We start from the raw sequence: 22,062 nt of genomic DNA, 5'->3' as shown, positions 1-22,062 counted from the left end.
ACGGGGAGAGAAAGATAAGGCACGTTATTTTCGTAAGGCAAAAAATTACTGTGTCTATATTCAGTGATGGTTCTGACCTGAGCCCCAGGAACAAGCTGTCTAACAGCACAACACAACAGAAGATAGGCATGCCCTTATTTTGTTGTTACCTGCTGCAGATGTCTCTCTCCATTCTCGTTGGCTGGACTACTTTCTGACCCGTTACTGCTTCCAGACTGATCTTTCTCATTCAGCAAGGCTGTGGCATAGGCCAGCGTGTCCTGAGTTGGAAACAGTCCAAGAGAGTGTCAGGTGCACTGGTGATACCTTAATCTCATAATCAATTTTTCTTTTTTTTTTTTTGAAGTTGATTCTGAGACAATATAGCTGCTGTAGTGAGATAGTTGAGTCACCACAGGTAATTGTGAGGTATTGACTAATATAATTTAAGAGTTAGGTTTTTTTTTCAGGAACAACCTCCTGGTCTGGGCTTCTAAAGGAAGCATGGTCTTAAGCGCACTGGAATATGCTGAAGTTGCCAAAACCAAAGACGCTAACTGAAAAGCAAAAAAAAAGAAATAATACAAGTTTAACATTGTCTCCAAGACTGTGACACATACCTGTGCTGAAATAGTGCGCTGGAAGGTTTTTGCAGTGGATGTTTCATTGGATACGTTACTCTGTGGAGCCCAGTAATGTTCAGACATCTGCATAAAAATCCAAGACAGACATAAAATTGCCGTACGAGTTTTACACGTGTAAAGCCTCATCCACTTGTGGGGGTAGCTGAACTAATAAAGTCTGGAACAAGATTTCTGAATCCTTCGGCAATGAGCTAGAGATCTGGGGCATAGATAAGCACACACTTTTAATGCAGCCAGAACAGTCAGAGAAACTATTGCCCCCGAGCTGAAAACTAGCAACCAATTCCTTTTATTTGGTACCTGTACATGTGTGCAAGTTACTGGATGCCAGCTGAAGAGTGGCGGATTCAGGGTTTATATGGGCCAGTACAAAGTAAAAATGGGTACAGCAGGACCATCCAGACCTGTCAGTTTGCTGTGTTTCAAGAGAAGAGTGGCAACAAGTTGTGCCAGCTGCACTGCAAGCATCCCACTAACTCTGCTTTCAGTGTTCAGTACAGTACCAGTTTATGCATTTGACATCTTCCTGGCAGCAGCTGTCAGGACAGAAAGGCAGCCTGGAGCTGGGGTACCATCATGTTGTACATGCAGTGCTGGGAGACCAAGCGTTGCCCTGCTTGACCGTAGGCAAAGCCTGGGCCAATTCTGCCAAGCTTTAAGTTTCTAAAAGTGTAGTCGGGTATTTACTAAAGATGTGTTGTCCAACCTATGCTAAGTTTAGAGGAAAGAATAAAAAACAAGTGAGTGGGAGGAAAAAGCTGTATCTGTCAACAGCTATGTTTTGTGTAAAGCTGCAGCGATTCTGTAAAGAATCCACTCATTTATGTATTCCCTTGCATCAACATGCATGCAATGGAAAACTGCTTTTTTAGAAAAGCGAAACCCTCTAATGAATACAGTGGCACTGAAAGCTTCCCACATGGCAAAGAATGATAATCATTACGACCATTCACACTTGGTTTTATTCACTGTACCACATTTACACCTGAAATGTGTGGGGGCCTACTGAAGTTCTTGAATGCAGCAGATTTAGCTGCATCCAAACTGTCCTTGTAAAAAAAAAATGAAGCAGCTTGTATTTTGTCTTAAGAGTCACCTCAAAGAGCCATATAGAGGATAGAGATTTAATAACCCTCATTGTAAACAAAGTGGCAGTCTTTTTGTAAAGTTACAGCCAAACTACCTTTTTCTGTAGCCACTGCACAGCCCAACTCCAGTGGTGGGAATTCTCCTTGAAATAATCTTTTGCAGTAGGGCACCTTGGAAATTGAAATTATATTCATTAGTCACAAAAAAGGCATTCTGGCAAACTTAAAAAAATAAATCCAAAGACTTCTCTTTTTTTGCACTGCTATCATTGCAAACTCTGATCTAAACTGTATAGTCCTGTTATTAACTGAATTACCAAGAACAACAATGCCTAGTAAAGTCTACACGAAGTAGTTTACTATGCAGGTTCATGTATTTCAGAGCTATGCTTTCTTGGGACACCTGCCAAGTTCCAAACAAAGAATTTAGGAATCATAATATTTCAGAAATCTGGGGCAGCTTCCTATGTTTATCTTGGCCTTAATCATAGGCTCCTGCTCTACAGAACATAGCTCACCTTTGCCTTTATAGACAGGAGTTATCAGCTGTTATATGAGAAATTCGTCTCAGGTACTAATCAATAAATATTTTGCTTCATACTGACACATGTACTATCAAGACCTTTGAGCACCATTTATATCACAGTCACGAAAGATAAAGCTGATGAAACGTAGGAAGAGCGGCAGCCTTAACAGCCACAGAGGGGCCTCAGGTAGGGATGAGGTTAAATTCTGAAACCCATATTACTTACTTCTGAGCCAAAGTAACAAGGAACTTGACACACTGGTAACAACGGCTGCTGTCCACATGGTTGCTGTGGTGCATCAAGGCTGTGGGAGAAACACAGGGATTAAAAACCACAATTCAGATTTCTGTGTACCAGCCAGTCTGCAAATGTAACAAAGATGAAGCTAAAATTTTAACTTAGGTGGCGGAAGTTATTTCTACAGATGTTAGCATGAGTATTTGTGTTAAACACACTACTGTTTTGCTGCCAGTTTTGAGTATTTCCACAACTCTATTGGATTAAAAATAGATCAAAGTGAAAATGCAGTAATTCTTTCAAATGTGGTACCTGAATTTTAAACAGTCCTCTCCTAATGCAGTTATTCTTCCCATATAATCCAGTCTATGTTTGATAATCGCTATGGTTACATCTCTTTGAAGGAAAAAAAATGTTTGAAAACCCCATAAATGGGCCAGATCACCAGCTTCCACCTAGATCAAAACTTGCAAAGCTAGAAGAATGTTTAAAGCTTCTTCTCAGAAAAAAAAAGAGCATAGCAAAATTCAACAGCCACAAATCTCTTCTATGGGAGACTTGGGCAAAACCCCAGGCCATTCCTACAAGGAAGTTTTCTATACCGTGAATTCCCACGTCTTAAGAAAATTTTTGCACTGAGGAGAAGCACAAAGATTTCCATGGAGCTGCCACAATCAGATTTGTTACTCAGAAGTTGTTCTGTCCATAGGAATCAGCAAAGACCATTGCAGTGAAACACCTAAAGCAGGCAAACAATTGCTAGGGAACTGCAAATTGCCAGTTTTTCTACCATAAAAGCACAGCAGGATGATTAAAATCACAGCACTGGTGTACTGAAGATTATGCACAAACACCCTATTAAGGACCAGAGAAAACTGTTTTTTGCTGATTTCCTTTCTTGGAGTAAAACTAGCCAATGTGACTGATAGGTCACAGTCCATGCGCAGCGAGACTGGATGCTGTTCAGTGCTGTTGCAAGGAAACTCCAAGGTAAAACTACATACAACTTTTACCCCAAAACCCACAGCAGTTCTTGTAAAATATACAACATAACCCCAAAAGCCTTCAACATGAAAATCCAATTGAATAATGGCATCTCTCCTCTGTAGAGGAAAAAAAAGGTCATGTATTGCCAAAGTTACAGAATAGAATTGGTCCAAGTGGGACCAATTTACCCAGAAATAAAATAACCACTTAGCTATTCTCTTACACTGCTGCATCTTATCTTCTCTTCTATTAGTCATACATGGAAACTACTAAAACAGAAGACTGCTGAAGAGAGAGATAAAGAACAAAGCTAAATATTCCTCCTCACTAAAACAGAATCCAAAATAACTTAAGGTGAAAGCCACAATCTGAAGCAGCTCCTCATCCAAACAGCCATGAAAGAGATGCTCAAGCTGCACTAACTCATCAGGGGGGCTCTGAGCACCATGTGGCTACCCCACATTTCTCTTACACACAAAGCCACTTCTCCTGATTCATGTGAAATAAGCTCTCATCACTTCTGGGACTCTTCCATTGCTTTTGAATGCTTTAGTAACTTCACTTCAGGAAAGCTTCTGTATCAAATGGAGACACAACACTTTGTATGAGCAGCAACAAATGGGAGCCACCCGTCAGATTATGAGGCTATCCTGCAGTTAGTAGCATTAGCATCCTTCCATGCTGAGCCAGTTTCTTTTCATGGTAATTAAGATGCTGACAAAACAAAAAGATTGGCAATTTCTTGAGATATGTAGGAGATAAAAAGTAATTTTTAAGGCTCAGGATTCATAGAGCTACTCATGTTATAGAATCACAGAATCATTTAGGTTAGAAAAGACCTTTAAGATCATCAAGTCCAACTGTTAACCTGGCACTGCCAAGCCCACCACTAAACCATGTCCCTAAGCACCACATCTACATGTCTTTTAAATATCTCCAGGGATGGTGTCTCAACCACTTCCCTGGGCAGCCTGTTCCAATGCTTGACAACCCTTTCAGTGAAGAAATTTTTCTGTGTAAACTTCTCCTGTCACAATTTCAGGCCATTTCGTCTTGTCCTATCGCTTGTTACTTGGGAGAAGACACCAACACTCACCTTGCTACAACCTCCTTTCAGGTAGTTGTAAAGAGTGATAAGGTCTCCCCCTCAGCCTCCTTTTCTTCAGGCTAAACAACCCCAGTTCCCTCAACCTCTCCTCCTAAGACCCTTCACAAGCTTTGTTGCCCTTCTCTGGACACGCTCCAGCAGGTCAGTGTCTTTCTTGTAGTGAGGGGCCCAAAACTGAACACAATATTCAAGGTGCGGCCTCACCAGTGCCGAGTACAGGGGCACCATCACTGCCCTGCTCCTGCTGGCCACACTATTCCTGATACAAGCCAGGACGCTGTTGGCCTCCTTGGCCACCTGGGCACACTGCTGGCTCGTATTCAGACAGCTGTTGACACACACCCCCAGGACCTCCTCCTCCAGGCAGCTTTCCAGTCACTCTTCCCCAAGCCTGTAGTGTTGCATGGGGTTGCTGCGAGCCAAGCACAGGACTCTCAGAATTGGCCTCAGCCCATTGAACCAGCCTGTCCAGATCCCTCTTGTAGAGCCTTCAAATGTTAATCCAAGGTACTTTTTTGTTCTTCCCCTGCGTTATATATACACCCTGATCTGCTTATTTCAAAAAGTTATCTCTCTTGCCATCCTCTTCGTTAAGGTTCCTCAGTGTCACTTTTTAAGTAATTACCAGTCTTCTCTGGGTTCACTGACCGCTGTTGGAGATAAATAATTTTTCCCAGTTAAATTCCTTTCCAGTTTGCTGTTACTATAACATTCTAATGCTTATTTTGGGTTTTCTTAGATTGTTTTGTGGGGTGGTGTTGGCTAAATCAAATAGTGTTGAGTTGTTTTCCCTGAGAAGTAAAACAGTTTAGAGGGATTAGAAACTAGGTGATATGAACCATCATCAGCATAAGGGTCAGTAGGAGACAGGAGCGTTTGCCCACTGGCTTACTTGCCTATTAGTCCATTTTCAGTTTCAAAGGCAAATTTGATGCGCTCTACTTGTAATGGGTCTTCAACAACCTGTTAGAAAAGAAAAAGATGAACAGTAGTAAGTTGTGTGTGATACCAGTATCTATTCTACAAAATGGTTTTAACTACCTCAACATGAAAAACAAGTAAGACTTGAAGTTTCATATATCACTGAATTATCAAGGCAGCAATTGAACAAGAAATAAAAACTCCAACTGAAGGACTAAAAGATACATGAATGTTGAAATTACCAATGCAGTCCTGATTTTTTTCATTATGCATTGATACAAAAATCTATCCTGTACCCTTCACCTACCAGTATCTCATGGAGCAAATGGAATATGTTTTTCAGTTCATGAGGTGGAGCAGTTTCCAGCTGAGTCTGCATTCAAGAAATATAAAGTTACTTAGATAATAATATATGTTGATGATGCAAAGAATTACAAGACAGCTTTACAGATTCTTGAAAATTGGTTGTTTTAAAACAGTAAAAGCTTATAAAAACGCCCCAAACCCAGCCCCCCTCAATCCAACAAACTGTACTGATTGTCTGCAGATCCCAGTGCCGTTATAACTTACAAGACACAGTATGACCAAAGCCTAGAAGAAACACTTATGCAAAAAACTTGTCTCGATTATCTCCATACCTTGATGAAGTGTAGCACAGTAAAGGAAAAGTGCTCATTACAAAAGCAGCAGTAGACCACCATCTCGATGAGAACCGACAGAGATCCCGTTAGCTCTCGTAATGCGTACATCACCTAATGCAAAGGTACACAGTTTCAGACACAGCCATACGATTATTTCTAAAGAGATGGATCAAGTTTGTAACAGAATTTTAGTCTTTTCCAGGAAGGATACAGTTTTTTTTCTCCCAGCACCTGGGTGGACCAGTGAGTTAAACCCCTGTCCTCATAGCACAGCATTCAGCTCCTGCTGCCCACCGCCAAGAGTCTGGTCAAGCATGATCCATTATGTCAGAGCAAATCAAACTAGCAGCTCCAGCTGACATACGGTAACTGACTGCATAGACATTTGCCAAACATGTTCAGCTGTCTTTGCTAACTTCGTAAACTCTCTAATCAGACCCCTAATTTTAGAGATATACTGGAAAATAAGAAGGTGTCAAGAAGAAACCAAAGGTGCCTTCTTTTTTAGGCTCAAAATAATAACCACATGCTCTCCAGCTGTCTGCCTTTCAATATTCAGTGTTTTTCATGCAAGGATATTTCAAAGAACTAACATCAGATCAGCTTTTAGGTTCAAGCAGGGCAGAAGTTAGAACAGATACCTCCATTAAGTAAGGTTTTCCCTCAGACAGGAATAACAAGGCTTCCACTTCTTCATGGAGCGTTAAAAGCGGACCTGAAGTGGTGATGCTTAGAGGTGGACGCTGCTTAAAGAGACCAGGAGCTATAATAGCAAATACAAAAACAATCCACTAATAAATTAGATTGTTCTAACAACCTTGAAGACACTGCTGCTCATTTGGCACCATGTAATCTCTAATGACATTTGTCTCAACTAGCTTATAGATCGCATGGCACCACTCCAAGTAACAACCCCTTGCACGCTAAAAAGTGTCATTTACTTTAGTGACAACATAGGCAAGTGAACTGCAAGAAGGCCAAAGCAAAATATCAATATTTACTATCAATACTTTAAGCTTTACTTTCACTTCCAACCACTGTTGCATACTCATCATATTCAGAATGTTTTTCATCCTCCTTTTACTTTGTCATTTTTGACAGCCTCCAACTCCAGAAACTTTCAACCCTAGACAGAAGTCAAGTTATTAGTTTAAAAAGACAACTTTAAGTTTATCCCTTCAGGAAAATGAAGATCTCAGCTTATTCTTTTTTTATCATCTTTATTTGGATATTTCTCTCTCTTGTAGGAAATATCTAGGAAAGTATTTCATTGCTTGTTATTCAGTAGCTCAGCCTAAATACATCCCTTCAGATTAGGAAAAGGCATAACAAATTTAAGCAAAATACAGCCTGTTAGGCCGTGAGTCTGTCCCAGACATTAATGACACAGTTTGATTCATGCGCTTGAGGAAAGACCTTTAAGGCATATGGGGGAGGTGGGAAGGCACAATAATGTCAGTATCAAGATTCCCCATGCTGCCCTGCGTGCATGTAATACTATCTGTTTGCCACAGACTCTCAGTATGTTTACAGCAAAATAAAAAGCAAACATATGCTCAGCATTACTGCCTTAAATTCCAAGTGATTGTATTTTTCCTCATTAAGTTACTCACAGTAACTGAAATGCAAAGTCACCAAAAAGGCAAAAAATCAATTCTTACCAATATTTCTTTGTGAAGAGACGTCAGAGTGCAAAACAAGTAGTGCTACAGTATTGTGAAGATATCCAAACTCACGTGCTTGTGCTGAACTCCACCTGCGATTCTGCTTGAGCCAAAGGAGAGGTTTAATTAACTTGATTAGTTGATTTAGTCAACTTCTGCTAAGTGAAAACAAAGCTATATCCTTAACAGTCCACCACCATGTTCTAATACTTTGAAGTTGGTGAAAATGTTATTACCAAAACCATGACACACACTTCTGCCAAAACAGCTATTTCCACGTTAACTACACATAGGTAGACTAAGACTTGCATGAAGTTTACAGAATAATCCAAGGATTAGTCAATCCTACCACATGAAAAGTATTTATACATAATTTAAGCATCATAAAAACATGGGGATGGACAAACTATTCACAAAAACACGAACTATGTAAGCTTTACCTGATTACTTTGCCGGCTGGGGCCAAGGAGGAAGTTGATCATGTGCCTCAAAGCAGAGTGTCTGAGAAGAAGACTGCTAGCCCTTATACCCTGCTGTTTAGACAACGAAGAGTTAAATTACTGTGCCAGTAAATAGTTAATGCTCTAGGGAACAAAAGTAAAATGCATAGGCTGAACACTGCATTTTCTACTCTAAAAGAAAGTCAGAGATATCAAGAAGGTGCACTTCTAAAAAGTGGTCTCATTATATAAAGCACATTACATAAATCAGACCAGAATCAGCATAAGCAAAGGCAAGTGTCATATTAAGAAAAAAAAAAAAAAGAATAGGGGAACAGAGAGAAACCATACTGGGTACAGGCCAGTCAGTTATTCTGCTTCCTATAGGACAAAAATCCTGAATGCTGGTGAGTGTTTTTTTTTAATTTTTTCTTTTCGTTAAGAACAGCCAAGAACCACCTCCCAAAATTGAAACCCAAAATTTAGACTCTGGAAATGGCATCTTCAATTTCTGTACTTTGCTGTATATTTCTGTGTGATTTTATCCTAACCCAGTGTTCAAAGCCATTTACTTTTCAAAAAAATTAAAAAGGAATACCCTAATAAAAGTTCTGGAAGAGTTTCACTGTGCTGCTTAAACCTTCTATGAATATGGATGACTAGCAGCTTTACTATTGTCCTCTAAAACTAAACTAGCATTAAAAAAAGTAATGGTTTCTTACCTTCTGTACAAAGTTATTGAATAGCAAAAAGTACTGCGCACAGTTTTTACAGTTTTCAGGTACATCTTTATCCAGTAGCGCAAGTAGCACCTCCAATAATTGGTGTAGGCTTTTTAACTGTGAAGACATTATTAATTTGAATTTAAAGAGTTGTCTACTGCTTAAAAAACAAAAGTGTTTCACATATCAGAGTTAAGGTATGGTTAACAAAATCATATGTGTGGTCAGATACGCTTGCTGTGCTGAATATGAACAGTTAACACAGGATTGCAGCCTTCCCATTTTTCAACTCTTCTGAATGAATGCTGCACACATTAAACAGGAAAATAATGAAAACATTGGCATGTAGGTAACTTGCTCAAAGAAGTGGAACTCAGCAGTTACATAAGTTTGCAGTATTTTTAAAGCAATTCAAAGTATTCCTCAGAGTGAACTAATGTTCAAACATTCCAGTTGTTACACTAATGCAAACCAAACCAGATTAGAAGTAAACTGTCACTCAGGGTCTCATGTTAGTGTATTATCACACTCAACTACGCAAAAAGTGATGCTACCGTTTAGCTGGCATCAAAGCACACTAAAGGTATACACACTGGTATATAATTTACTACATCTCAGTTAACAGATAGCAGCTAACAGCCCAGAGGAAGTAATCAAAGAACTATCAAACTGTATTGTGAACGTTCATCCCCCTAACGTATTCAGCTTGTAGGACCTCATAGTGATCTTTCCTTGAAGATCTAAATATGATAACTTTCTTAACAGGGCCTGTACAACAGTAATGCCTTCCATCCACGACACTGGATGAAAAAGGACAGATCCCAGAAACTGAATAGAAGAAACATCCTATCACATCAAACACTGAAATTTGATTTAAAAAAATATTTCAGACTAAACAAGACTTGGACATTTAAAAGTGTCTAAGCCCCCACTGACAACTTATAGGAGGATGTCAGAACTCAGATAACACTTCTGAGTTCTCTTAACACAAATAACTTGGTTCAAGTATCCCAAGAGAAACAGGTAAATCTCAAACACTCTACAAATGAACTTTCCACAAATTTCCTGCTGGGTTTTCCCAGAGTGTTAAGACCAGCAAAACATAACAAAGCTGCACTTTCCAAACTTACTTGTCAAGATTTTCTAATAGAAAATGAAACCTTTGAACGATAACCATAATTATGGTGTCTCTCTGGAACAAGGTAACTCAGTTACTACTGCTATAGGCTTCTGACTGAGTGAGGAAGGAGAATCGGTTAAAAATTAAGCTGATTTCTGGAGTCCTAAAAAAAGTGTTTCCAAACTATTAAAAGAATGTGATACCAGCTTATAAGACAAGCTGAAATCAGGCATAAATTCAAAGTATTACTTTGAACTTGAATTCTGAGAATTACAGTGGCATATTGCCTCCTATGGTAGGAACAGACAAGCATTAACCTATTCAAGAAATGAAGAGCTATAAGCACGATCAAGACAAGAGCCTTTTGCCTTGTCATTTACAAATCACACAGCATTGTCTGCAACACAGCAAGAGCCATTAGGTAGAAACAAGCAACAGCATCATCGGTGATGAGGTGACACTAACCTTCTCCTGATAAAGCAAGGCACTGTCGAGGGTTTTTTCAAGAATAGTGGCTACAGCAACTCGCACGTCTCTTACACTGCATTCCAGGAGGAAAGTCCTGGAAGATAAAAGGCGAAGCTGCAAAGAGAACTGGAATCAACGTGTACACACAGTTACGATGATTAAGTGTGGTGTTTATAATTTTAAAAAGAACAGCCCAGACACTTCTTGTATTGTACTTTTGTGGATAAGCTTTAATTTATTTTCCTGTGCTCCTGCTTGTCACTGGTAAGGCCTATAATATTACTTCTTATTTATTCATTCAAGTAACAAAAAAGGTAAAACTAAAAGCTATTGTAGGATCCCATCTTTCAACGCGACTTCCAAGATAAATTTTTTTGTGTTGACACACCTCTTTAAGCATGTCAGTTCTCCAAGAATTTGTCTTAGGTTTTTTCAAAACACCTACTAGCTGATCTTGAGCTTGGCAAGAAAAATCCTTTCCAGTTTATCTGTGATCTTTGTCAGGTAAGTATTTAACTTACCTTACCCCAAACACTTTTTCCCACCACTTGCTGGAGTGACTAGACATAAACTTAAACATATTCCAAGGCACTCCACTGAATTAAACACCTCCATCCTCCTCCACATATGCTGCAAAGTTGCACAATGAGAGAAAATACTAGAAATAAAAACCTAAGCGGTTATCTAGGGTGACTGTTTAACAAATGTGCAGTCAACTCTTTGGAAATACATCAGTATAGGCCAGATTATATTATTAGGAAGCTTTATCCATACATGAAACACAAACCACCTAAAACAGAATTACCACTACTTACTTTACAAGCTCCCGGCCCTCTGGCCCGACGAAATATTCAACTAACCACTGACAAGCATCAATGCTTTTGGAGAGCAGTGCATCTATGGTGGCAATCCATTCTTCTGTATCAGCCCTTTAACAAAACAGGGACAACTGTCAATAATGAAAGAGGAAAAAAACACCTCCAACACCTAAGCCATGTTTCTTGTTTGCCAAATAAAAAGAATTTTGACTTTAACTGAAAATATGTTAGGTAGCTTAAGACAAAAACGCTTAGAGAAGTATTTTGGAACAACCTACTGTCTTTAAACCCATTAAAGCCTCTCTGTGCCCAATCCACTGACACCGAAATAATGGACAGCAAACTGTCCGGTTATACATGACCCTCTTTCCTCTCTCAGATTTCTTTGCAATGGGATTCCAACGCAAAGCAGAAACGTATTTCTACTCCTGTGAATGTCTATGCTACCTGCAGTATTTAATTCAAGGTGCTGTAGGTCTGACAAGCACAAAAGCCTCATAATATGTTGTTACAGAACTCAGAACAAGGCCTTACCTGAGTTTCTTCTTGGTTCGGAGATAGGTTTGGAAGAGGAACTGGACTGCCAGCTGTAAGCTCACCTTTGCCATGCATGGATAATAAGGATGCTTTACCTTAGTCTGAAAGAAAAGTCAAATTTACTCCAGAGCAGAGGCATGTCTGCAGCACACATGTTGTCTCAAACACGTGAAGGTGTTCTATTCAAGTAGTTAACTTCATTTGGAAGAAACAGACCAAAGCATTTTTCCATGCCAAGAACAGTCTCCAGTACTGACTATGCTAGTTAATAAATATGCTAAAACAGGAACAAACTTGCTGTAAGGCCCACTAGATCTGTGAATTCAATAAACTTAATAAATATTGGTTTGCTTATTACTCCGTTTAGAAAAAGTTAATTAGTAAACTGTATTTCCAATGAAAGTCTATCAACTTCAAGATGACTTAACACCAACTTTTTGATCTTCCATATACAGAGGAATTTCTGTCCCTCTACAGCTCAATTTGCATCATTAAAATGCTGTGTGTTATTTCATAAATTTTACTACAACACAGTGATGTTTCTCCCACTACTAGAGCAGAAGGCTGGAGTCAGCTTTGAGACAGAGGATAGCAGTGTGATAAGTTATTGGAGACAATGAATTGCTCAGCTGGAAAAGGAAGATCAGGTCAACCCTTCTCTTCCAGTTTTCCTGGTTGCAACCCAAATAGCTTCTGTGGTTTTTTCTACCCAAATTATTCCAAACACTCTAAGATTAACACCTAGGTACTTACAGCATTCAGTGAAGCTAGTGACAGAACAAAACTGAAGTAGTCACTACTGTATACATCTCTGTTCTTCATAAATTTCAAGTTTTCATCTCTTACCATCTGTAAAAGTAAAAGGTGGCAAACAATTTAAAATGTTGTCAAAATACATTTATCTAAAATTGCATCTTTTCTGTAAATATGTGTGGTGTTTAAAAACCAGTTGCAGACCTATTCTGTTCACACTCTGAATCACTAATTAAGTGGAGGGGAAAATACATATAGGAGACTTAGAAGATTTGTATAAAACCAGGGATTTTCTTCCAAGGATATTACAGAACACAAAGACAACAGATAAGGGACTTAATCATTTGGCCATTAAGGGAAAAGAAAAAGGAAGACATTGCTGATGAGTTCTATTTTTTTGCTTGCTTTAAATAAAAAAGCCAAGAGAACACCTTTCAAACCTGAAAGTATTGCTTAGCAAATCTACAAGTACAGAGTGAGGAGCCATGGTATAATTACAAGCTGTAGCCACAATAACATACTTAAATGCCAAGCCTCTCTTTTTTTAAATGAGATTTTGCTGAAAGACTCTTAATAAATCTGAGCCAATAATACAAACCCAAATACAGGAATGCCTAAAAATGACTCTTAATGCCCTGATACAGCCCATGTGGAAGGCCATACATAGCCTGCACAGTTTATACTGTGTGTGTGACGTAGGCTCTCTTGTGCATGTGCAATCAGCAGGATGGTGTGTGTTCAAAAGCCCAAATATATGCAAGATTGTATCCTCTCCTGCATGGACGAGAGCTGCAGGCCTGCAAACTGACACCTTCCTCTTACAATAGCTAACCGATATCCAGGTTCCACCATCCTCTCACTGCTCTGCCATTTTCAACCCTGACTTGCAAAGTTGCCTTCAACATCCTTGTTTTCCTGTTTGAGAACATATTCAGTATTACATTAGCTAGCAGACACAAACAGAATTGAAGCTGGTTTTGGTTTCTCCTCTCCCCTTTTTACATTCTTGTGAACTCAAGAACTACAGGATGACTGTAATTTGCCTTCTCCATTCTTCCTCAAGAGTACTTCAAATGAAGCATCTTCTCTGCTCTCATCTTTCCCTGCTTGCATGTTGACTGCTGCCATTATCTCATATTTGACTAACTTGCCTGCAGTTTCTTCAAAGCAAAGAATGATGGGTCAATTTTTTGAGAAGGGACAGCAAAACTTACAACTATGTACCAATAAGCAGCTTGTTAATAACTTCATGTCAGAATCCAAATAGCTTTGCTTTCAAGAACGGAATTAGGTCAAGTCCACCTTCGAAGTTACTGTGTTCCTCTTACTATGTGCTTAAATTTCCTATAAGTAGGATTTAGCTGCCACTTTTGGAGTGCTCTACCTGATATATCCGCACAGGCATTTTCTCTACAAAAAGTCCCTTTTTTTCTCCTTTTCGAACCAGCTTAGTCAAGATGGAGAGGCGGTCACTGTTGGGTCTGTGGGGTCGAGGTGATGACTGGGGTGAAATTTCTGGTGAAGATGGAGCAGATCTGAAATATATACAAGCTCAAGGTGAATAATGAAATCCTATGACAAATCTACCATTGAAGTTTAAGATTATACTGGCTGTACCACTATTTTAAGGCAAATTTAAATGACAGCCTAAATACTTAAGGCTGTCAGTCAGCTTGAACTTCTTACTCCAATAGTGACAGCAGTATGAAGGAGGGAATACAAAAGCAATAAAAGACTACTGATTAAGCAGCTTAAAAGGCAAACCAAAACATCAGAAGGGGCAGTATAACCCTTTGTTGACCATGAATTATTAATTTCTTAGTTCTGGAGATAGGATCTAGATATCAACATAAGAGAAATCTTTACAGACACAAGAGAACTTACAATGAGAGGTCTTCAGCTTCTTGACGCACAACACTCACTCGACTTTTCTTTGGTAAGACCGGAGAGTTCTGATCAGACACTCTCTGGTAAAACAGCATATAGGCATTCCAGTAGCGTCGACGCACGTCAGGGTAAGGGTTAGCTGATGGGAGAAAAGGCATTCGATGAAGGCCTTTGAAGGTTTAGTACCTTTTTAATTCCTTTCCTACAGGAAAGTGAAACTGGGTGTGCAACTAATATACATTGTGACAGTATAAAATTATTTGTCTGATTAAAACATCAGTCTATAGTAGCAAATAATGAAAACCTGAATCCTAAAACATTTTTGCAAAAAGCATCTGTATTCTAAAAAGATAATTATCAGAATTATGAAACAGGTAAATATTGGTGGAAATGCATTTGGAATTAATTCTTAAAGCATTGAAAAGTTTAACTATGATGCCACACCATGTTCTATGCACAATCATTTTCACTAGCCTAAAACAAGGCCTGTTTTGTGGAGGTTTTTTTTTAAACTATTTTAACAAGGTGCCATTTTACTTTTGAATCTCCTCTGCAACTAAGTCTGTAAAGCACTGAACAACAGTGCGTATGGTTCAATTAATATTCAGTACAAGTGGTTATGCCCTTCAGTAAACAGAAAACTTCAGGAAAAAAATGCTTTGGAAGGATTATTAGACTAAGATACTCAAAGTAGATACGATGAACTGAGCTCTACCTCTACTGAGAACCAGTATGAAATATAAAGCTACTGTAAACCAATCTGTACTTCTGCTTACATTGATCATAGACTTTAGGTCTATACTCTCCACCAAAACATTCATATTCCAAGGTTTCATCAGTTAAATCAAATTCTTCGACAACAGTGTCATTAAATTTATACCACTTTCCTTTTCCACATCCCCTGTGATCAAAACAGAACAGAAACACAACAGAAACAAAGTTACTTGATTGCCTAGTAAAAAACCAAACCACCCTGAATACCCTAGAAATGCCAACCCTGAAATTGTGTTTGACAGTAAATGGAAAGCTTAGTTCAATCAATGTCAAAATTTAACTTAAAAAAACAAGCTTGATTAAAAATACAAGCAGCACATCACCTGCAACTTAATGCCATAGGAAGCCTCAAACTGCAGTACAAGGTACGTAAGAATTCCTGAGGCTTTTATAACAATGGTTTCTCAAGTTATTGTCTTAACACACAATGTTGGGTGTTAAGAAAGGGAAGGGTGCTTCCAACAGTGCTCTGAATAGCTCACTATAACTTCCCAAAACAAGTAGTGTTTAGACTGCTCTCACCCACCCCCCCCCCCCCCCCGCAAATCTTCTTGGCCATTACCTCCTGTCCTTTATAAAGGAGTAGTAGTGCCCTGCATGTGCCTGGCCACTGTGAACAATCACACCAACAAGCTCGTAGTTTTCTGTAGGAGCAACTTTCTTCCTTGGGGAGCCTCCGCCTCCTTGATCTGCATTTCTACCATTGTCCCCGGCTTCTGAGGACGAGTCCTGGCGAGCCATCCCTGCCACAGTGTAAGGTTCCATGTTCAGCATCCAGGGAAACTGTTTGAAGAGATATTTCAGATTAACTGAGAGATTATGTTGCATACCCGCGTACTGTAATTTTATGAGAATCATATTAATACTTCCCACACTGGGAACACCAGAGGAAAACATGGTACTTCAACTTTTTATTCTTATGATACAGAAGTTAAACAAAATGTCTTTACAGAGGTTTTTCTTCTTGCTTTCTGAAAGGACCCCAAGAATGTTGCAGATAAGTATTTTTCCTTAGAGCTTTCCTTATTTTCTGTAGCATGACCATGATGTAACTGTACCATGTACTTAAAATCCCAGTATCAAAATGTGGAAGAAAGAAGGAAGAATCAGACCAGAATCGCAGAATGAATAGGAAGAGTGAGATTCCACTCCACGAGGAGAGGGGTGAGGAGGGAGCGCCATACAGAAAGTTTTCTTACCCTTATTTGTTCATCATATTTAATAGAACGCCCGCTCTCCCAGTCAAAGCCAAATCTCATCAGGTGAATCACCAACAGGCTAGGTAAGACCTTAATGCAGGTGCGCTTCACTGTAGTTCTCTTAAAAAGAAAAGATAATATCACCTCTACCTGTATACCTCAAAAATTCCATAGTAGTATTCTACAGATGTCTAATTCCAGCCATCTTGAACTGATATGCAGTACAGCCACGGGAGGGAGGATGACCATAGGATGACTATACATAAAAATTACTATTGCAGCTAATACAGAGTTTGTGCAGTGGGCTGGTATGTTACAGAACATTTCTACCATCCTGCCATCCCTCTAAATGTTCGATCTACAGTGTGAATTACTGTGAATGAAGAATGCCATCTGCATGGATTTATGGATTTAACCTTTTGATTACATCTTCAATGTAGAACGAATAAGCAGTATCTAAGCATGGCATCTATGACCATGTAATGCTTAAGAAAACACCAAGTTATGGCTAAATCTGCTTTCACATACATTCAGAATCAATACCTTTTCTTTGCACTTTTCACAGTAGTATGCATTGCTTCCTTCTAGAACTTCTCCTCTAACAAACTGATCCAATGATATTTCCAGACTTTGACACGAAGTCACACCTAGGTTGAGAGCCATGAAGGCTTCCTCACGCTCATACCTAAATTCAAGAAGAAAAATGGTCAAGGCATTGACAGAGTAGAACCTATCCAACTGGCGCTAACAAGACATACGCTTAGGAAAGAACACTGCATTTGCCCCATAGCTATCAGCAACTGTGATGCTCACAAAGGCATACGTGCCTACCTTCTTGTGCTGTTTTGACCTACATATTTTAATAGTTATGGGACCACATAACTAACTAATGCACTAATTTTAACATTACCTGTGAGGACAGTCCTTGCAGATCTTCTGATCAGAGAAGATTCCTTGAAAAGTATTCTTAAAAATTTGGTCTCTTCCTATTTTCTGTTGGAGATGTAAAGTTAGACGTCAGTTGGATATATTGCAGAGTGAAAGACTGAGAAAGCAATAGGAATTTTAAACTTCTGAATACTATGTAGATTATAAAATAAACTGAATGGCTCTCTACCTTTTTTTCTAAAGAGCAAAGGAGAAAAAGAGAAAAGGTACCAAGGAGATGCATATAAACACTAGAAGAAAACCTTGAGGTTTTTACCTTGAGGTACTCATCCATTTGATCTATAAGACTGGTGAAGAACTCATAAGCATCCTGTTGCTCTCTAACATAAAGTTCCTTATTCCACATCTTGAAAATCTAGATATAGTATAAATATACATAAAAGGGTGATTGTACCATATACATATCAATAAAGTGATTTTTTTAAAAAGAAAATTGTTATTTTTATATGTTTTGACTTTTTGAAGTAGAACTCACTTTAACTCTAGAAATTCTGCAATGACAAAAGGCTGAATAAATGAGTACTTGTTAAGTAGGAAAGCATATATGCTAAACCGAAAGATGTAATACCTTCCAAAAGTTCTCAGGTACGTAATATTGTAGCTTGCTTTCCATCAAATGACCAAAAAGAGATTGAACTTGATAGAACACATTGTCATCTGGATTGTCTGTATCATCATCAATGGAAAGCAAGGCCTGGAAGGAAACAAATAACCTTATTAAATTGGTTCTTGGCAAAACTATTACTGTAAGTTGTCATGTCACACAGCATAACAACTTATAATTTATATATTTACTGTGTGTATACATTTATGCACACATGAGTACATACACAGTTTTGTTTATTTTTTTTTAAAATAATTCATTTACAAATGGTGCTAAGATGAACTTGCAGTTCAGGTTACAGTAATTCCAGAAAGAGGACTTTACTGCATGTAGAACCAATTACCTCTGGGAGGCCAGGCTGCATATATAGCTGCTGGAAGACAGCATTCATGTAACAAGTAGCACCACCATTCTTCAGTCCCACAAATCCTGAAATGGAGCGACTATCCACTGGTGGAAGATACTAGAATGACAAACACATTTTTTGTCCCAGTCAATTATAAAAAGCATGAGACTCCAGCAACATACAATAGCTTTTATAATCACCTTCATATGAACTGTTAAGAGCAATTTAATTGAAAACCAGGAATATAAATTCTGAAAGATTGCAAGAATGCTGCATTTGCCATTTAGCTTTTTAATGCTTTGTACAAAACTGCTTTAAAAAAATGGCCTAAAATGTAAGTAAATAAAATTGGTGATATTTAGGAAATACTTCTTTCTTATCCACAGAGTAACTGGCAAAGGACTCACTGGAGTATTTGCTTCTGAAGATGATCAAATGGGTCAGCATTTATTCTTATTTGCTTTTTGTAATTTTAAATTAAAGCCCAGGGAAATCTCATGAATGGAGCAGTTACATACATCATACACAGTACTCCCAACCATGCTAATACAAATCGAAAAAGGCTTCTTGCTTACATCAAACTCCTTGGTAAGTGCAGGGTCACACTGGTGATGCATAGAAAGCAGCTCTTTTGTAATAAGCTGGAGATTGGAAGGTGAGCTATCAGCCAGCATTACTAACACTTCATAAGCAGCTAATCGGCTATCTGCTGTACTGCACCTAAAAAGAAAACCACATTTGAGATCTATTTTATAGATTACTCAATTATTTCTAATTCCAGAAGGCCATATTACTCGGAACAAGTGACAATTAATGTTCAAAAGAAACACTTAAAACAATAAAACACTTCTGAGAGACTGCAGAGTGCTGTTTTTTCTTTCTTGGGGAAGGGAAATGGGGAAGAATCAAATCAGAAGAGCAGCACCAAGAACACTCCTTCAAATAAGCCTCCCTGCGTGATATGGAGACACTCATTTTTAACATTCAGTAGCAAGGAAAAGTAGGTGCCCTAGGAAGGCGGCACAGAATTGGTTGTATATCTGAGGACAAAGAGACAGATACTCTCTATCACTGTAACCCTGATGGAGACATAATGACTTATTTACAGGGAGAGAAGCCTTGAAAGAGCTAGACCAGATAACTAACTTGCTACAAGATATGACCTTAGACCTCAGCTGCGCTAGACCACTACAAAACACTTCCACTTAGCTCTTTTCAGTGTACCATCAAACACACTAGCCCTTTCTTCTAAAGGCCAAAGAAAAGGCTTTATTTACCTTAAGCAAACACTGCAATGGAGCAATGCTGGAGCAAAACACTAAGGTGTAGCAAGTCCCATTTTTTTCAGGGGTTGCTAAATGCTCCACTGGAACCTCCTTTAAGGCTTGGGGAAAGGCAGTGTGGATATGCCCGATCTAACTCTAACACCAACTAGTCAGTGTAATGGTAAGCAATCCAGCTGCAGCAGCACAAAACTCCACAAGCTAACCCCTTCAGATATTGTATGGCAGTAACAGCAGACAGGTGTGACAGGAAAGAAAAAGCCTATTCTTTTTTGCCCATTTGACATATTCTGGCCTATTATCAGCTCTCAGGTGCAAGGAGACTTACTCTGCATTAGCTTTTTATAAAACACAGTTCTTTTGAAGGGAAGAAGAAAACAGCAGAACTTTAAAGTTTGTAATTTACAAGGGGGCTGCAAAGTTAATTTCCTGCTCATGCTCCAATTTAGGCAACTTCCCAAGCAATGATGAGCTAAAGGAGTACTCTTTGGACTCATAAAATCAGCACTCAGTTGTGCTTGCAGTTCATCATTGATCTAACAAACAAAGCACAGACTTCAGAAGTACAGACAAGCAAAAGACTTTGGGTCACACAAAAACTTACAAAAATGCTATTTGGACACTTATGTAGGAAATGTAAAGAACTGGAGAACGCTCCAACATTGATATTAAATGCTACTATCTGTAGCCCCAGTGTGACATTTGCATTCAAGAGATCTAGGACAAATACCAGCATAAACAAAAAAATTCCATTTTTACTTTGGATGAAAGTCTTGCTGACTGATTGCAGCAGTGCCTGCTGGAGAATGGCTATTCAGAATAATCCTGGATGCTCGGAAGAGGAAATCGTCCAGCAATGGCTTTATCAAAGATGAACCTGGAACACAGTAATCCACATCTACTGTTAAATACTTACATTATCACTGCAAATGTCAAAAGGTGTTCTGTAACAGCAAAATCACTAATAGCACCATTTCAACAAAAACCATATCTAAATATTTTATTAAATGTCAAAGGTACTGCCAAAATGGCTTCTTATAGCTCTGCATCACTTCTACTCATGTATTATAATGTCTTCACACGTACTGTCTATGGATCAAGTAATCTGTTAGTGCCATGCAAAATTCACACTAGTCTAGTCGCTTTAGAGTAAAAAGGAATAATACTTACCAACCATTTCCTTCTCTGCTCCGCAAAGTGAAAGGAGAGTCTTGATGAGCCTCAAGTGTCCTGCTAACAGGATGTTATCAGCTTCACTGGTCTCACACTCAGCTGTGCGGTTGGGTTCAAAATTGTCTAGCCAGGTGATCTCATCTTCTAACATGGCAGCTGGGCTTATCTTTAGCTGTTCCATTTCTGATGCTGCAAGAGAAAAAGAAAACCCAGAAAAATTAACAGCTCTATAAACATAGAATATAAATACCAAGAATTTCAAACAGTTTGGTAATTGTCTAGTTTCCCCTCACAATGTGTACAAAGTATACAGAGTAACCCATTTCACTTTCCAAAAGGAATGAGCTGCTTTGCTGTTACTGAATGCCAAAAACAGTCCATGCCAGCATTAACACAAGACAGCCAGCACGCTGACAGGTCACATAGAGTTTATGGTGTAGTAACCACTCCATGAAGGCAATTCTACATCTCGTCTGCAGAAGTAGGACATGCTTGGAAGGTACAGTCAGAATGACATGTGTGCCTGCACATACTTACATGTGAGGTCATCCAATAACTGACACCTCAGGTCAAAATATTCTGTGCACTGGGACAAAAGTCTGGAAGAGGTACAAACAGAAAGAAAGTTTATTTTAAAATCAGAAACTTTTTTCTAAGCAGTTGCCTTTAAGGCTTGTGTGCTCTGTCCATATAATCCAAAATAGCATAGCCATCTAGGTACGCTTCTGCATGCACACGCTGCAGCTTTAAAACAAATTTCTTCTCAACAGCTACTTCTGAATGTTATGAACAACATTTAATCCTGCTTTCTTCCTTCACCTCGTAACAATTTTAATTATCAGATGACAATAAAACAACATAGTTTAACTTCTCAGTTACTCCTCTATTCAGATTCCTCTAGAAATTCCTGTTTAAAATTACTGCTAGATTCAGAAACCTTTTGCCAGTAAGAGACAAGTTAATAGGAGTGAAACCTACTGTCTTTAATGGTGTAGTGGGTAACATAAGCAACAAGAAATCAGATCAGATCACGGGTCTGGACATCACTGAAAAAGCTGGAGCCTTTAGGATTGGTTTCTTATCTAGATCTGTGCAATACTATCAAATAAATTCAATGTTACTGTCACAGATCCCATCACCTCTGTTCCTCATGCAGGATTCCAGTCAGGTTCTGACTGCCATGAATACATTCTA

General features: G+C 38.8%; 1 protein-coding gene across 2 annotated transcripts in view; it reads right to left on the bottom strand.

Annotated features, from left to right (window-relative positions):
* The window catches only part of USP24 (ubiquitin specific peptidase 24), a 66,428-nt gene that overhangs the window by 1,841 nt on the left and 42,525 nt on the right, over positions 1-22,062 (bottom strand). For both annotated transcript variants that reach the window (XM_075097540.1, XM_075097541.1), the window contains 29 exons: positions 21,406-21,467; positions 20,866-21,057; positions 20,455-20,572; positions 18,988-19,132; positions 18,410-18,529; positions 18,031-18,156; positions 17,719-17,817; positions 17,425-17,507; positions 17,058-17,199; positions 16,515-16,634; positions 15,878-16,098; positions 15,318-15,442; positions 14,539-14,680; positions 14,039-14,189; positions 12,655-12,750; positions 11,899-12,002; positions 11,362-11,475; positions 10,544-10,640; positions 8,959-9,075; positions 8,237-8,329; positions 7,794-7,896; positions 6,774-6,895; positions 6,130-6,243; positions 5,799-5,864; positions 5,467-5,533; positions 2,464-2,542; positions 1,807-1,882; positions 600-686; positions 150-260 (listed from right to left, as the gene is read on the bottom strand). In XM_075097540.1, coding sequence (XP_074953641.1) covers positions 150-260; positions 600-686; positions 1,807-1,882; positions 2,464-2,542; positions 5,467-5,533; positions 5,799-5,864; positions 6,130-6,243; positions 6,774-6,895; positions 7,794-7,896; positions 8,237-8,329; positions 8,959-9,075; positions 10,544-10,640; positions 11,362-11,475; positions 11,899-12,002; positions 12,655-12,750; positions 14,039-14,189; positions 14,539-14,680; positions 15,318-15,442; positions 15,878-16,098; positions 16,515-16,634; positions 17,058-17,199; positions 17,425-17,507; positions 17,719-17,817; positions 18,031-18,156; positions 18,410-18,529; positions 18,988-19,132; positions 20,455-20,572; positions 20,866-21,057; positions 21,406-21,467 — 3,292 coding nt within the window. The remainder of the gene's footprint in view (positions 1-149; positions 261-599; positions 687-1,806; positions 1,883-2,463; positions 2,543-5,466; positions 5,534-5,798; positions 5,865-6,129; positions 6,244-6,773; positions 6,896-7,793; positions 7,897-8,236; positions 8,330-8,958; positions 9,076-10,543; positions 10,641-11,361; positions 11,476-11,898; positions 12,003-12,654; positions 12,751-14,038; positions 14,190-14,538; positions 14,681-15,317; positions 15,443-15,877; positions 16,099-16,514; positions 16,635-17,057; positions 17,200-17,424; positions 17,508-17,718; positions 17,818-18,030; positions 18,157-18,409; positions 18,530-18,987; positions 19,133-20,454; positions 20,573-20,865; positions 21,058-21,405; positions 21,468-22,062) is intronic.

The sequence above is a fragment of the Phalacrocorax aristotelis genome, chromosome 6, assembly GCF_949628215.1.
Source record: "Phalacrocorax aristotelis chromosome 6, bGulAri2.1, whole genome shotgun sequence".
In the NCBI taxonomy this organism is placed as follows: domain Eukaryota; kingdom Metazoa; phylum Chordata; class Aves; order Suliformes; family Phalacrocoracidae; genus Phalacrocorax; species Phalacrocorax aristotelis.
Note: the sequence above shows the minus strand (reverse complement) of the source record. Positions and strands in the feature narration are given on the sequence as shown.